General features: G+C 42.7%; 1 protein-coding gene across 39 annotated transcripts in view; it reads left to right on the forward strand.

The window, feature by feature from the left end:
* Positions 1 to 17,308, forward strand: part of FMN1 (formin 1) — a 487,763-nt gene that overhangs the window by 79,009 nt on the left and 391,446 nt on the right. For 6 of the 39 annotated variants that reach the window (XM_081507079.1, XM_081507076.1, XM_081507078.1 and 3 more), the window contains one exon: positions 5,386 to 5,552. The exons of the other annotated variants lie outside the window; for them this stretch is intronic. In XM_081507079.1, the coding sequence (XP_081363205.1) occupies positions 5,386 to 5,426 (41 nt within the window). In that variant the 3' untranslated portion in view covers positions 5,427 to 5,552. Of the gene's footprint in view, positions 1 to 5,385; positions 5,553 to 17,308 lie in introns of those variants that run through there. 39 annotated transcript variants of the gene reach the window in all.

Raw genomic sequence — 17,308 nt, forward strand, 5'->3', positions numbered from 1 at the left:
GGAGGTTGCTTTAGTATAAAGAGCATGAATTATTATAAAGTGGTTTAAAAATAGATAAGGTGGGCTTTAAAATGTTTGTTCCAGGTGTCTAAAAATGTGTGTGCATTCGTGCTAAGTCGCTTCAGTCGTGTCCAACTCTTTGCGACCCTGTGGACTGCAGCCCACCAGGCTCCTCTGTCCATGGGTTTCTCTAGGCGAGAATACTGGAGTGGGTTGCCATGCTCTCCTCCAGGGGATCTTCCCAACCCAGGGATCGAACCAGCCTCTCTTGCATCTCTTGCATTGGCAGGTGGGTTCTTTACCACTAGCACCACCTGGGAAGCCCCACTGAAAATGTATATGTATATTCAGATCTGAGTTTAAAATGTAAACCTTGACTTTACCACGCATAGCCCTATCTATGGGGTTATGGCATATTCTTTCCAGGGAACTGAATCTATAAGTAATCAGACATTCAGGGCTACTTTCAATTCACAGGAAATATGGAAACTAGAGGAATAAATTAAGCAACATCATGAGCAAGCAAACAGAAAAGTCCATAAGTGGGGCTATACTGGATTCTTTATTTTTTTTAATTGAGATATAATTGACATAGAACACTGTGTAAGTTTAAGGTGTACAGCATGTTGATTTGATATTTATATACTGCAGTATGATTACCACCACAGTATTAGCTAACACCTCTGTCGCATCCTATAATTATTGTTTCTCTTTTGTGGTGAGAACCATTAAGATCTAGTTTCTTAGCAACTTTGATTCGTTTATAAAGCAGTAAACAAAGGAGACAGGTTTAGTGGGGGAGGGAAGATTGATTGGTCTGGCAAATATATATAAGAAACTTAAGAGACATAGCAACCAAATGTAACATATGAACTTGGGAATATGATTGAAATAAGCCAACTGTAAAAAGGCATTTTGGAGACAAGCAGGAAAATTGAATACAGATAAATATTTGATAATACTGTGGTATACTGTTAAACCTGTTAGGTTTGACAATGGCATTGTGAGTACATAAGACAGTGATTCTCATTGTGTGGCCTTGGACTGGTGTCTGCCAGCAGCATCACCCGGGAATACGTTAGAAATGAAAATCCTCAGCACTGCTCCCAACTCACTACATAAGGAACTCTGGGGAGTGGGGCCGTGCAAAACTCTGAGAATCACTGGTGTAAGAAAATATGCATTTTTCTAAAGGAGATACATACTGGGGTGTGCAGGACTGAAATGAAATTATGGAATAGTTTTATAATATTTGAGTTAAAATAGGTTAAAGGTTTGATGAAGCAAGTGTGGCAACATCTTGATAATGGTTTTGTCAGGGGTCCTGTGTTTGTGTGGCTGCATTATTTGGGTCTCTACTTTTGTGTATGTTTGGGAATATTCATTAGGAAAACTTTTGGAGACCTTACAACACACACACACACACACACACACACACACACACACACTCACAGAGGAATGTGAGAAAACAAACAAAAACTTGGTTTTAAATTTTATGAAAGCTTCCAGTTTACTCAGAGCAAACTGGCTTTTAGTCTTGACTTGGCCACTGACCACTTTGCTGGGGGGGGTCTCGATAATTCAGTTTCCCAGGAACCTCATCACTCTTGTCTATTCGATGAACAGGTTCAGTATATGATCTGTTGTGAAGGCCCTCTCAAGCCTGCTGTTCTTAATTCTCTGAGCACGCAGGTGAGCAGTCAGACTCCTCAGCATTTCTCAGGTCTGAAGTGTGCTCTGGGGTGAGCTCTCTCTTCCTGCCCACCCTCCTCCCATCCATCCCCTTTCCTCTGGTTTCCATCCATTTGCCGTGTCAGAGGACAGTGACATTCTCTGGGATGACAGAAGCCCAGGCATATCACCCTCTGACAGAGCAGATGAGGCATGAAATTTCATGGAGAAGATCTCTGGGGACTTGCAGTGGCAGGTGCCCTTCAGTCTAGGTCAGAGATGGCAAAGGCCCAGAGCAGAGCTTGGGACCTGCACTCCTAGCATTGGGTCTTAGCCCTTTCTCTTGCCTCCCCCACGGCTATGGGCATCACCTCCTCATGAAGGGGCCACTTAGCCATAGCAGGCTAAACTCTGAGTGGGTTCAGGAGCCCTAATTCATAGCTCTCATACTTCCAGAGCTCTGGGGATTAGAATATCAAAGCCATGTTCCCAGTTTGACAGACAGAAATGGTGTCCTCACTGCTAGGTGGAGTCAGGTTACCCTTAAACCATGAAAATGCAGAATTGCCAGGCAGATTCAAAGTCCCGGTGTCCACTTGGGAGCATGAGACAAGGGGAAGGCAGTATGGCCCTGGGAGACTCTGGGTGGGGCACACAGAGTCTTGATCTTGGGGAGGGGATGGTAAAGGAGGAAGTGAGGGGAATATAGGAGCCTAATGTGTGCACAGGCTGCATGTTGCATTAGCAAGAGGGAGGAAGACTGAAACAAGAGTAGCTCATGGGGAGAGGGAGCGACAGCTGCGGGATCCCCCACTATCGGAAGGTGATACATCCTCCACCTCCCCTCCTTTAGATTGATTACCTGATAGAAACCTAAGTCCACAGTGTGGGTGATCAATGATCATGTTCCCACCAGCTGAGCCATTCCTGGAGGTCTTTTCCCAGTATTGGCCCTTGCTTATTTTCTCTTCTCATGTTCCTCCATCCCTTTCATTTTCCTCTAGTGATCTTGGCCCTTCCTGGGCCATAGAAAATGGAGTATGGACACTGGCTGAAAACAACAGTAACTGCAACAATGGTTTTGTTGCAAACTTAAGCACCAGCCACTTGCCTGGTGGTGCAGAGGGTAAAGAATCTGCCTGCAGTTCAGGAGACCCAGGTTCAATCCCTAGATGGGAAAGATCCCCTGGAGAAGGGAATGGCAACCCACTCCAGTATTCTTGCCTGGAAAATTCCATGGACAGAGGAACCTGGCTGGCTACAGTCCATAGGGTCACAAAGAGTTGGACATGACTGAGTGACTAATACTGCTAAGCACCAACCACTGAACTGGATGCGTGATAAATATTACTTTTAATTCAAGCCACAATCTCTACAATAGCTGTTATCCCATTTTACAGATGAGGGACAGAAAGTCAGAGAAGGGAAGCCAATTACAGAGTCACTCAGCCAGAAAGTGGCAGAACTGAGTTAAACCCAGATCTGACCGGCTGCCACTGTTGTCCCTCATGGGCCTCCCTCATTCCTGGCCCTTCTGTCATTGGTGGCAGGGAAGGGAGAGGGAAACTGGAACCAGTGCAGTAGGGCAAGCTACTGAGTGGGTCTATGTGGTGGCAGGGGGTCCTTTAAGAGGCTGAAGTACTGGGGCTCCACTAGTTTCCCGAAGACCCCGATCACGTGGAGAAGTCATTTCCCAGTGTAAAGAAATGTGTGAGCATCTCACATGTTACGTGGGAAGGAAATACTTTGTCTACCCTTAGTAGGGACATTAATTTCTGGAGTGGACTATGACCAAAAATCAGAATTTCCTCTGATTCTGATTCTCTGATTCCTCTGATTCTTTCCTCTCCTGGGAAGAAATGTGGATGCTAGGACATGTCCATCAGTAAACGTTGTCCTTGGGCTCATGAATGGAGGACTTTCCTGATTAGTGCCATACTTAGTCTTTGGGACCAACATTAGTTCAGAATCATGTTGGTTTCTTTTTTCTTCTTTGAAATGTGGAGCTATCCCTTCTCATTCAAAATGGGCAGAGAGAAAGAAGGTAGAATTCTGGATTGCTTCTGAAACTCCTGCCCTACCTGTCTCTGCCTCTCAACCGGAAGAGGGAGAGCAACTTCAGTGCAGGGTGGTGGTGATGGTGAAGGGGCTCACTGCAGCAGAGAAGGCAAGGGTGGAATCAGCTAAAGAGAGCTGTGGACAAGAACCACCAACTGCAGTCACCTCTGTGGGTACATGTGATTACTTACGCAGAATGTCCACGTGCGTTATTGTCAGAGCCTCATAAAAGCCCCCATGAAATGGGTGGGTATATTTCTGTCTTTTCCTGGTTTAAATCATTTGGGTTTTTTATGTCTATTTTGTTCCAGAAAAGATTTAAGGGACTTGCATTCAGTGTAGCAGATAAACTACATTTAACATAGGTGTTAAGAATCAGAGAGAAAGTACTCTTTTGATAGAAGTGTGTGCACCTTCCCAAATTTTGAATCCAAAACAGTGTGGAACCCTTAACATGACCCTGGCTCTGTTTTCAGAAGGAAATAACTATAACATTGTTCATCAAAGAAATCAGTTGCTTGGACACGTTCATCCTAAAATTTCACCATATACAATTAGGAAGCAGCAGTTTAAGATCTATTCCAGAGACTGAGAAGTGGGTACTTTTTATTCCTATTTGAAATGATTCCCAAACCCTTCCATCTTGGTTTATGCTCATGCTTCTGTCCACATCTATGTGGATGCACATTATGTTGCATAAAATGTGTATTTTTGGTACATTCCCAAGAGATTTAAACCTCTTCAAGACCACATGCTTGCTGTGTGATTCCTGACAGTCCTGTTCCTTAGGCAGGTAGTTCAAGCTCCTTTTGAATAAGGATGGAACTGGGACTCAGAGAGAATAACTTGCTAAGTAAATGGCACAGGGAAGACTTGGTGTTTAAACACCTGTCCTCCTGCTTCACCACATTACTATGTCCCCTTTTGGCCATGGACCCATCTTCTCTGAATTGTAGCAGTGAAACACGGCTCTGTCACTGTGGTAATTTGTATTTATATCTGGGAGGCACTCAAAAATCATTCGTTCATTCAGCAATGTTGATTGAATACTATCATGGGTTCATCACTCTTCTAGGTAGAGTGGACACAGCAGTGGACAAAACAGACCAAAATTAAAAGCTAATCCCTGTTCTTACAGAGCTCATGTCCATCCTTCAGAGGTGAGGACCCGAATATAAAGTCATCAGTAAATTCTATCCTACGTTTGCAGGGCCTATGTGTGATGGGCAAAAACGAGGCACTTCAGGCAGTTATAGAGCCCAAGTTGGCTCCATAGTTTTATGGTCCATAGCAGAGAAACTTAATTTCAGTATATAAAGCACCATGATAATTCTGTCCAGTTTTAAGTAATATAGACTATTGCATCACCCTGGGAAGGTAAACTAACTGATTGCAGTAGTGTTCCATGGAGAGAGTCACTTCTTACTGCAGCTAAGATTTTCAATTTCTCAGCTTCACTCACCTCTGCCAAGAGGCCTCCTTGCTCCTCAGGGAATTGCTTTCTCATATTTCAGAAGGACAGTGCGTGCTTGTACCAGGTGTGAAAAGAATCTTTCCTGCTTGATGCCAACGAGAAGCAGCACCAGGGGTGGCGGAAAGACAGGGCACACATTCTCCTCTCTAACTGGGTTATTCTTTGCTCTGCTTATCTTCCAGTGAGACCTTCCTACCGGTGTCTGCTTTGTACCAACATTTAAGATCAATATTCTGATTTTTAAAGGACACATCCCTACAAAAGAGGACTTAAGGAAAGGGGGGCAATTCTGAAAATTCTCAAAACTTGACACTGGCCTTTTGAAATGAAAATTATGTTGAGAAACTTCTAGGACAGGGTTCTCAAATAGTAAGTAGTCACTTTAACATCTAAAGCGCTTATTGGTCTTGGTGTGTACGGGTCAAATAGCACATTGTTTGGATTTTAATACTTAAAAAAATTCCTTGGGAAAAGTGGGGGGGGGGATAAATTAGCAGTTTGGAATTGACATATGTACACTACTATATATAAAATAGATAATCAACAAGGACCTACTGTATAGCACAGGGAACTCTATTCGATACTCTTTAATAACTTATATGAGAATAGATTCTGAAAAATAATAGATACATGTATAGGTATAACTGAATCACTTTGCTATACACCTGAAACTAACACAACATTATAAATCAACTCTACTCCAATGTAAAATGAAAACCAAATTAAAAAAATTCTTTGAGGGATCAAAAAGAAGAGGGGAGAGCATCGGAAGGTAATTTGAAGGTGAAAACCCAGCAGACAAGATATTTCAAATGCATAGGTTGCCTTTATTTTAGTGTAAAACATTGTGACTCAAAATGTATTTCTTTTCTAAGGTTTTTTTAGGACAAGCAGGATAGCTGAATGTCAGAAGGGTTAAGCAGTTCTTCCAGGGTCACAGTTTTCTTTTTCCTTTCAGTGTGCTTCCACTTGACCTTGTGGCCAACAATCCAGTAGTTGGTCATGAAGCTTTCTCCAGCCACTGCTGTTTTCCCTAATGTCCTCAGTGGATCCCAACAACCTGGATAAGAGTAGCCAGGTGCATGGTAGGCTGCTGAGGCTGCTGGAGAACTTGTTTAGTAACTGCACATGTATGGCAAGCACACTCTTTTTAGGTTATTTATTGCATGGTTTGGGGTGCTGTGAGCAGGAACTCTTAGCTCAGTACCACCCTTTCCCTCTGCTTCCAGAGCCATATTCAGGCCACCCAGGCATCTTTACCATTGTTTGGTTTTAACTGTTCTTTTAACCTTTGTGTCAGTTCCTACAACCCCATTTAAAATGAATAGAATTAGTGATCTGGTTTGATAATTTATTCAGTTCAGTTCAGTTCAGTTCCGTCTCTCAGTCATGTCCGACTCTTTACGACCCCATGGACTGCAGCACGCCAGGCCTCCCTGTCCGTCACCAATTCCCGGAGTTTACTAAACTCATGTCCTTTGAGTCGGGGATGCCACCCAACCATCTCATCCTCTCTCGTTCCCTTCTCCTCCTGCCTTCAATCTTTACCAGCATCAGGTTCCTTTCAAATGAGTCAGTTCTTCGCATCAAGTGGCCAAAGTATTGGAGTTTCCGCTTCAGCATCAGTCCTTCCAATGAATATTCAGGACTGATTTCCTTTAGGATGGACTGGTTGGATCTCCTTGCAATCCAAGGGACTCTCAAGAGTCTTCTCCAACACCACAGTTCAAAAGCATCAATTCTTTGGGGCTCAGCTTTCTTTATAGTCCAACTCTCACATCCATATGTGACTACTGGAAAAACCATGGCCTTAACTAGACGGACCTTTGTTGGCAAAGTAATGTCTCTGCTTTTTAATATGCTGTCTAGGTTGGTCGTAACTTTTCTTCCAAGGATAATTTATTAGGTCTACATAATCATTCACAGGGGCTTCCCAGGTGGCTCAGTGGGTAAAATATCCGCCTGTAATGCAGGAGATACAGGAGACTTGGGTTCGATTCCTGGGTCGAGAAGATCCCCTGGAGGAGGGCATGGCAACCCACTCCAGTATTCTTGCCTGGAGAATCCCATGGACAGAGGAGCCTGGCAGGCTACAGTCCATAGTGTTGCAAAGAGTCAGACAAGACTAAAGTGACTGAGTATGCAAGCACACAATCATTTACAGAAAGCAGTGGCTTCCTTGCTGTTTTGTAGTGTGGCTTATATAAGCTCTGGGATTTGATAGTAGTGCCTTGGACTCATGTTTTGTCCACTGTACAGGTTGGAAGGAAGTATATTTGCTCGAGATCTTCTGAGCTCTAAGCAAGAAGTTTGATGTATTTATTCTTAGCTATACTTATTATAAAACAAGTGGAAAGGTTAATGGCTCCCTCCTTTACCCAAAGATGTATAAACACACCCCTGTGGCTTCAGGATCCTTTGAAGAAAGCATCAGTGCCCAGTTATCATTACTCATAATTGTAGAAACTTGCAGGTTAAGAAGCTATAATCTTCCTACTGAGATAATCTAGCTTTATCCTTATGCCAAAGACAGGATTCCAGAGAGATGCAGTGACTTTCCTATGGTCAAGTAGCTAGTTGCCAGACTCAGGATTAGGATGGGGTCTCCAGCATTCCGGTGAATGCATTTTTCCTCTATGTCTTGAATCCTGTTTGTGCTCTTTCACTCACTTATGTTCAGTCATAGACTTCATGGGTTCATACTGTGAGACACTCCCTTAGAGGTCATCTCTTCTAACTCTTTCACTTCTAACTCTTTCACACGAGGGCAGGGAAGCCCAGAGACTTTTATGTGTCTTGCTTAGAATCACAGAGATTGTAGATGCTAGAACTGGAACTAGGGACCAGGTCCTCTGACTCCCAGCCCAGGGCTCTTTCAGCCAAACCTTGCTTCTTCATCAATGGCTGCATCTTGGAGAATGTTTCAACTCAGAGACCTCCGTGAACTTATTTGTGTCTGTTCTTGTGAGTTGAAGTATTGAAGAGCTGCTGCTGCTGCTAAGTCGCTTCAGTCATGTCCGACTCTGTGCGACCCCATAGACAGCAGCCCACCAGGCTCCCCTGTCCCTGGGATTCTCCAGGCAAGAACACTGGAGTGGGTTGCCATTTCCTTCTCCAATGCATGAAAGTGAAAAGTGAAAATGAAGTCGCTCAGTCGTGTCCGACTCTTAGCGACCCCATGGACTGCAGCCTACGAGGCTCCTCCGTCCATGGGGTTTTCCAGGCAAGAGTACTGGAGTGGGGTGTCATTGCCTTCTCCATTGAAGAGCACAGGATAACAATGGTGCAGAGTTAGAGCTTCTGACTTCAGTTCCTTCCGTGATTCTGTTGGTTTTTGTCATGTCTTTCTCTTGTGCAAAACGAGGGTAGTGAATTGGATATTTGTATTGGAAAATTCTGTGATCCTTTCCCAACTGTGTGTGTGTCTTAGTGTTTTGTCCAGTAGAGGGGGGTGTGTGCTCACAAACTAAGCCCCTTGGGCTACTCCAGGTTGGATTATTGTGGAAACACCTAGAGGGTGTAGTGTAGGAGATGCAGATCTGGGCAAGACATCATGTGGGAGGAGCTGGAGACAGTGATGGAAGAACTGGGAGTTAGCGAAGGAAATTAAAGATATTCCTAGAAAATAGCTCTCCAGGGCCCCAGAAATTCTTTTTATGATAATGCCACACCAAGAATGATGAACTGAGAAGCTCCAGGTCTGGATATTCCTATTGCCAAGTTATCCTCTGCTCCTAGATGTGATGAATACCCTGGGAGTAATGTGTATATATCATGCCAGTCCTGGTCTACGGCTCCTTTTCCAAATGACACAATGAGGCTGCCTTAGGCAGAGATAGAAGATCTCCTTTGGACACTCAGTCGCACACAGGCAGCTTCTACACCCCTGAAGCCTATGTGCTGAGGCCGGAGAAAGACCAGCTGATTCCTTCATGTTTACTAAAGATGGTAGATGGCCATGGATCAAGATAGAATCTCAAGAAAAAAGATGAACACTACAGTCTTCCTTTAAATTTCTGCCTATTTATTACCACAGGTTATGATGATTCCATCATAAAGTGAAAAGGAAATAGAACTATGTAGCATGAAACTATTCTCAGGCCCCTGTTACTTTTACGTTTGTCCCCCCATTTTCATTCACTGCCTCTCAGAAGACAAATTAAGCAGTAACTTTTTAAAATCTGCTTTGATATTAAAAAAAAGAAAAAAATGTGAGACACCTACTTCTCCTGAACGGAATATGGAAGCGCAGGAAGGAGAATATCATCTTAGCTGGAGAATCTGAAGCTGTGGAATAATTTTGGAGAAGTGTCGTTTTATTGAAAATATTCAGCTGCTCACATTTTGGGCTATCAAAATTGAAAAAAGTATTTACAGCCAGGAAAGAAAGAGGGAGAGAAAGGTAGAAAAGGAAGGAGGGGAAGTTTGAAAGTTAGAGAGGTGTGGTGGTGGGGAAGAAAGAAAGAAAAAGAAACCTCTCAACTTCCTTCTTGTGACCCAGCTATGGAAAATGTGATGGCAGGTCCTTGCCTCCCTGGTCTGTTCGATGACTCTGGATGGCAGAGGTCATCACAGGGCACTTCCCAGGTCCTAGATGTCCTAACCTCCATTATTTCTTTCTGAGAGGGTCTATGAAAATCTTGATAGCATGCTACATCTGATCAGATCAGTATCTTCCTCCTGGGATCTGAAAGAACTTTTCTCACATCTATTTAAATAACACTCGGCATTACAGTAGAGGTGTTTCTGTCACTTGAAGCTGGATTACCCCCAGGGGGCTTTTACCTATTAAATGTTGACTGTGTTTTTCCCATTTGTCCATACTCTAATCTGTCAGCTTTCATGGTGACCTGTCCTTCTGGCCACTCAGGCAGTTGCTTTGAGGAGGTGACTTACCATGACCTATCATCTGACTGTATGACACTCACACTGGCCGTGTGTCTGTGAAGGGTGTTTCCTGGGGTTGGCACTTGTGTATTCCATTCAGACTATGAGAATTTGTATGGAATATATGTGACCCCTGCCCCATAAAAGTCTACCTAATGTGGTCTGGGCCACACTGACATACAGTGAACAAATACACTGATGACCAGTTATGATTAGAGGTTTTTCAAAGCCTATTTCCATCTTCAGCTGACATTGACTTGTTCAGAAACAGCACCGTGTAAGTCAGTAAAAATAATAACCCTCCTCATCCTCATTTTGCTATAGCTTTTTACAGTTTGCAGTGCACTCTCCCACACATCTGATTTGATCTTCCCACCCACCCTGTGATGGTCCCTGCAATTATTATTTGCCTTAAAGGTGAAGAAATTGAGGCCCAGAGTTTAAGCAAATTTCCTTGAGAAATACAGCTAGTAAGAGATGGAACCAAAATTTACATCTAGGTTTTCTCAGTACAAGTATAAGCTTTTAAACTGATAACAGTTTGTTGATATATGATAGAGCTAATGTGGGTAGTTTGGTTCTAATAGTGTGGTTGAAAGAATCAGATAATTTCCCAAACCTTCTGGAAAAAAAATATTTCTTTTCTCTCATTAAAAAATGTATGAGTGTGTGTATATATATAATTATAGCAATTATTTATATTTCTAGAAAACTTTGGAAACATAGAAATTATTTTAAAAATTGATAATTAAAGCTGCATCAATTCTATAAGTAAGCCTGTAGTAGCCACTTAATATTTTGAACTTTAAAACTGCATATCTATATTAACAAAATTATGAGTTTATATTGTATCACAACATTTTCCCATGCCATTAAATATTCTTAAGATCAACTTTAATATTTACATATGTTTCATTGAATAACGGAGAAGGCTATGGCAACCCACTCCAGTACACTCTTGCCTGGACAATCCCATGGATGGAGGAGCCTGGTGGGCTGCAGTCCATGGGGTCACAAAGAGTCAGAGAGGCCCTAAGAACTGAACAACAACATACGCACCGCATATCAGATTATAGGAGCGTCTCACTTGCCCCTGGCACTCGGCACCTGCTCTTTTTGTAGTACTTATCCTTGCTCTGTTCATTGTAATTGTTTGCTTCTGAGAAGCCCCTACAAGACTGCCTACTCTTGAGGGCGGGGACCCTGCCTTACTTATTGTAGCTTCTTGTGTTCATCTGCTTCAGGAGCCACAACAAAACGCCGCAGGCTGTGTGGCTTAAAAAGCAGACAGTTTTTTCTCGCTGTTCTGGAGGCTGGAAGCCAAGATCAAGATGCTGGCAGGAATGGTGTCCTCAGGCTCTCTCCTCGGCTTGCAGATGCCTGCCGGGGTCTTGTTGCCTCTTTACGTGGTCATCCCTCTGTGCACCTGTGTACTTCTAGTGTGTCCTTATCTCTTTTTATCAGAACACCAATCAGATTGGGTTAGGCCCCATGCTAATGACCTCTTTTAAACATAATCCTCTCTTAAAGGTCCCATCTCTAAATACCATCCCATTTTGAGGCATAGGGCACAGGGGTCAGGGCTTCAACATATGAATTTAGAGGAGCATAATTCAGTCCCTTCCATTACTCTATACATGTGTTTATTGTAAAATACTTGACATGCTTGTAGATGCATAAGAAGATAACATTGACATTCCAGCATCCTATCTTCTGGATGCTAGTCACCTCCTTTCTGGCCAGAGATAGGAACAGAGGCAGTCTGGTATCTTACAGAAAGTGCTAGACTTGAAGTCAGAGACCTGCATCTGCATCCTGGTTCTGCCAGCTCCCGGGTGTGTGACCTTAACCGCCCCAAGCCTCAGTCTCCCCATCTGGAAAACTGGGGTAATAACGCCTACTGCAGTAGCCCGTTGAGAGACTAGATGAGGTCATGCATGTGGGAGAGCCTAGAGTAACGCATACAAAGTAGACCTAAGAAAATGCTGGTTTGACCTAACAGTTGAAGGTATGTTGGAAACAAGAAGTATTTCTATTTAGTCGTGAGGCTTGGCACAGATACTGAGAAATCTCTGACAGTTACGAGTTTTTTAAAATAGAGTTTCAGTGATCTCACCATGGTTATTCATACACACTGCTACTCCAGCTTCACATTTATTTCAGCTCAGTTAAGATGTTTTATCTTTTATATCTTTGTACTGTTAAGTCACTCAGTCGTGTCTGACTCCTTGAGACCCATGGACTGTAGCCTGCCAGGCTCCTCTGTCCATGAAATTATCCGAGTAAGAATACTGGAGTGGGTTGCCACTCCCTTCTCCAGGGGATCTTCTCAACCCAGCGATCGAACCTGGGTCTCCTGCATTGTAGGAAAATTCTTTACCATCTGAGCCACCAGGGAACAGCTCAGTTAAAATGAATGGTTTACTAATCTTTTCTCATTTGAAAAAAATGATGGATTATTTATGTGTAAAGCTCTTATTTATGACTGACAGTTTCTGAATTTCACTAAGTAATTTCAATTTTTGCTCCAAAATTCTAGTAGCTCATTGCACTGTGGTGTTGCCTAATTGCTATTTTCACTGAGAGTTGTGTTACTTGAGCTTTAAAATATGTCCTTACATAAAATACGATGCCTCAGTGTAATGACCAAGATAACTTCAGTGGGATGTTTTATAAGTGGACCTTGAAATGTCATAGCAACATAAATTCTCCGTTTGGGACGTGGAAAGAGCATTTTCACTGATGAGCAAATGGAGGGCTTGGGACTACAGACAGAGACTGGTGAATCTTTAGGACCCTTCAAGAATCAATGGTCAAGAATCAGAGCCCTCATTGCTGGTCTTATCTAAGCAACAGTCATGACCAGATTTTCCCTTGATCTGCTTCTCATCGCCTGTCTCTGTAGTTGTTTGAAATTGTGGTCTTTAGCTGTTCACTAATCTGCCCTTTACTCTCTTTTTCCAGGGCAAGTTGTTTGCTTTCCTTGTTGCTCTATCCAACTTCTATTATGCTTCTGTCTTGGTCCCATCACCGTGTCCTCCTCTTCCTTCTTCCTCCTGCCTCTTTCCTGGATTCTGTTCCAACAAGCCTGTAGCCTCCATCTTTCCTTCTTTCCTTTCTTCTGCCTCCAGACCTGCCTTCATGTCTGGGCATTCTGCCTCCATGTCTGGGCATTCTGCCATCATCTGCTTCTCTCATTTTCTCTGTCTCTCCTGTCCTGTTGCTGCCTCTTCTCCTTTTTTCTCCAGATCCTCCTCTCAAATGAGCAGAGGTGTGAGATCACTCAGCGGCACATCCTTTTTACCTTCAGGAGACCTGAGGAGAGGGTCTTGGAATTGTGGCACCTACTTCTCCACAGACACTGCTAGTGGACCAAGCATCAGTGTCCTTGTAAGCATCACTATAATAAGACCTTCCTGAAATCATCTCCTGGGCTCGGCGTAGCCTACACCCGAGGAGGAAGCTCCACAGCCCCAGTGGGGAACTTGATCAAGTGAATGAGAAGGACACTTTGGTGGGAGTGGAGCTGGGTTTGATTTGAAAATATTTTCACTTCCACTTTTATCCTGGTTGAGTCGCTTTAGGATGCTTGCAGATTTGGCTTCTATTTTAGAAGGTTCACAAGTGTTTGAAAAAAATCTTTATTCCCTTTAATAGGGACGGTTACACTTGGATTTCATTTAGTAAGTAATAGTGATTTGTTTTATTATTTTGTTAACATATTTGGGTTCACTTATTAACTCAGCTTATTAGTTGTTCTGGCCCCTCCCTTGAGACTGTGGTGTAAGTCGATGGTCCATGTGAGGACTGAATCGCATTGTTAGGAGGTCTCAGGGTTTGGGTTGGACCCAGATGAGCATTGACCATGGCATTACTGAAAACAGTGGCTATTTGTGGTTGGTTAATGATGGTCCAGCCAACCATCTGATTCATTTTGAGACCATAGTCCCAAAGGAAAGCAGGTCCAGCTTGACCTCCTGTCTATTTGAGGGAACATAAGATGTCAAGTCTCCTCTTTGCCCCTTGTTGACAGGACTGTATTTTGCTTGCCTCTCCCCACCCAGCTCCTAATGCTCCACAAATCTTTTTACAACATGCATCTTGCAATTTTCTCGAACTCCCACATGTAACCATGTAGGTAACCTCTCTGCAGAGTCAGCCAGTCACAGTTTTTCTTTGTCAGAAAAACCACTTTGCCTTTAATCAAGATGAAGCGTTTATCCCACTCTGCAGTTACATAGCCAGTTATTTATGGGTATCAGTTTTCCTTCCCAAAGTTTCGGAGCCAGAGGACTCTCCAGGAAGGCGGATCCTGAAGAGTTCAGGTTTCACAGCCCTGCAAATTGGTGGTTACAGTCATTTGTCTTCCTCCCTTTCCCTGGTCTCTGCTCCAACCTGCCTGCAGCCTACATGGCTCCTTTCTTGCCTTCCCTTCCTGTCTCCTGAACTGCCTCCAGTCTGGGCATGCTGCCAGGGTTTGTGGCTGTTTTTAGCCCACTTCCTGCTCTTCCCTTTCTGTCTCTGACCTGCTGCAGAATGAACAGAAGTGGTGTAAGAACCCTCAGCGAGATTCATGGACCTTTTTAATGAGTTTTAGAGGCTGATATGATAACATTGAATAGAAGTAATATACATATTCAGTGAATAAGAGGAGATGTAGGGTCAGTCTGTCTTGAAAGAACTCTGGACATTCTAGGCATCGACCCTCGACCATCTGTGCCCACCTTCCTTTCTAGCTTTATCTCACACTCAGCTCCCTGGCACAGACTGTGTGCCTCAAGGCTTCCTATTATTTGTGAATATTCTGTGCTGCTTTTTCACACTGCCTGTCCATGGTACTAGTCTGCTTCTTCTGCATCCAACTCTTGCCCATCGGTGAGGTGGAAGCCCCCATCCTGTCTCCATCAAGGTGTTACTTCCTCGATCATTCCACCTTCTTATCCTCCTCTGAGTCTAGAACTGTTTATATAATATTTCTTCATGGTGCTTAATCACACCCAGTGTCTCTAATGAGGAGGAGTGCCCCTTATGACCAGGGATAAACTCCTTTTAGTCAGCAGTTGTGGCAGCAGCAGCTGCAAAAACATAACATTTACATGGTGTGTTATCATTTGTAAAGCCCTCTCATCTATGTTATCTAATCTGGTTTTTCAGAATTGCACTGTGAGGTTGGTATTATTATTATTTTTATCTTGTATACAGATCTTTAGAAGCTGCTGTCCCAGCTTAGTGACTTATTGCAAAGGAGAGCCTTTAACCATGAATTACTAAAAAGAGATGGCTTTTAGGAAGAAATTTGGCATTTTTCAATGGGCTATATATATAACCGATCAATTGTACTTAGGAAGTTAAACATTTAGATGTTTAATCGTAATGAAACACTTCCTTGATAAACTCACATGAAGACAGCCTCAGCCACTAAAGCTGTGGGAGCTTTAACAAAAATTTCACCCATGAAGTTGGTTACTGGTCATTTAATGAACCCTATTCTTACTTTGTAACTATAATTAATTAATTGCATATTTGCCTCTGACATGTAACAGCTTTTAGTACTGAACCTTTTTTCCAGACTGTTTTTTCAAGAAATTTTAGGTTCACATTAAAATCAAGGGGAAGATGGAGAGGTTTCTCATTAACCTGCTGCCCTCCCACAGGTACCGCCTCCTTCCCCACTGCCAGCATCCCCCATTGGAGGGGGACATTTGCTACAATTGATGAACCTACTCTGATACCTCATGATCACCCAGAATCCACAGATTACCTTAGTTCATGCTTGGTGTTGTACATTCTATGGGTTTGCACACATGTATAATGATACATATCCATGATTAAAGTATCTTACAGAATAATTTTACTGCCCTAAAAATCCTCTATGCTTTTTATGATGATCAGTTTGCCTCTAACATTTAACAGTGTTTCTTTAAAAAAACTTTTTTAAATTTTTATACAATTTTAAAGGTTACTTTCCATTTACAGTTATTACAAACTATTGGCTATATTTCCCACATTAGATAATACATCTTTGAGCCTATCTTGTACTCATTTATTTTACTTATTCAAATTTTTTTATCTATTTTATTTTTAGCTGGGCTGGGTCTTTGTTGTTGCATGCAGGCTTTCTCTAGTTGCAGCGAGCAGGGGCTGCTCGTAGTTGCCGTATGCAGGCTTCTCATTGCGGTGGCTTCTCTTGTTGCCAAGCACGGGCTGTAGGGTGTGTGGGCTTCACTAGTTGAGGTGCGTGGGCCCAGCAATTGTGGCGTATGAATTTTGTTGTCCTATGGCATTTGGAATCTTCCAGGACTAGGGATTGAACCCATGTCCCTTGCATTGGCAGGTGGATTCTTAATGAACCTCACTGGACCACCAGGAAAGTCCCTCTTATACTCAATTAGCTATAATTTATATATTTAAATTCAAGAACTATTTGTTTGAACAATAGACATTATTGATTTGTAAACCCCATTTGATATTTCCTTTGAATATTCATTTACATTTACTGTCCTAGTCTCTTGGTATTTACAATCCAGGAAGACTCTAACTTTCTTCATTTAGCACTAATCTTCAAGATTGGATTTTAAAAGAAATTTTCTTTCCCAAATGTAATAGCTAACAATTATTGACAACTGATTACATGTCAGATGCTTTCTGTGTATTATTTCTAAAGCCTTCAGGAGCCTTTGAGAAAGGTTATTTATTGTCTCCATTTTATGGATGATAAAACTTAGGCTTAGGTTAACTTTCTTAAGCTGATTACCTATAGGTAGTCAGTGTTGGATCAGGGATTTAAATTCTACATTCCACCAAAGCACGTGGCCTCCCTGGCTATAATCTTATTGTAGGGTGTCATACTGTCATGAGAATCCCATGGGCAGAGGAGCCTGGTGGTTGCAGAGTCGGACATGACTGAAGTGACTTAGCATGCACACACGCTGCTGTCATGCTGTTTTAGAAAGACAGTGATATAGAGAAACTTGGTCCCTTTAAATTATCTCAGAATCCTCTGATAGGGCAGAAGTGGGATTGAGAAGGCATTTGGTATATTCTAGTGATATAACCTCATTACATCACTTCTGGTTTCAAAGTCAGAGCCTCAGTAGATGAGATAGGCACATGGGAACTCTAACAATTTCCCTTGTGTCAAACAAGGCTCCATTATTTGTTTCTCCTCCTACTAAAAATCTAAGAAATAAAAATTAAGCCCACTTTTGTCCTTCTTTC

The sequence above is a fragment of the Giraffa tippelskirchi genome, chromosome 7 (genome assembly GCF_054371585.1).
Source record: "Giraffa tippelskirchi isolate mGirTip1 chromosome 7, T2T-mGirTip1v1.2.pri, whole genome shotgun sequence".
In the NCBI taxonomy this organism is placed as follows: Eukaryota; Metazoa; Chordata; class Mammalia; order Artiodactyla; family Giraffidae; genus Giraffa; species Giraffa tippelskirchi.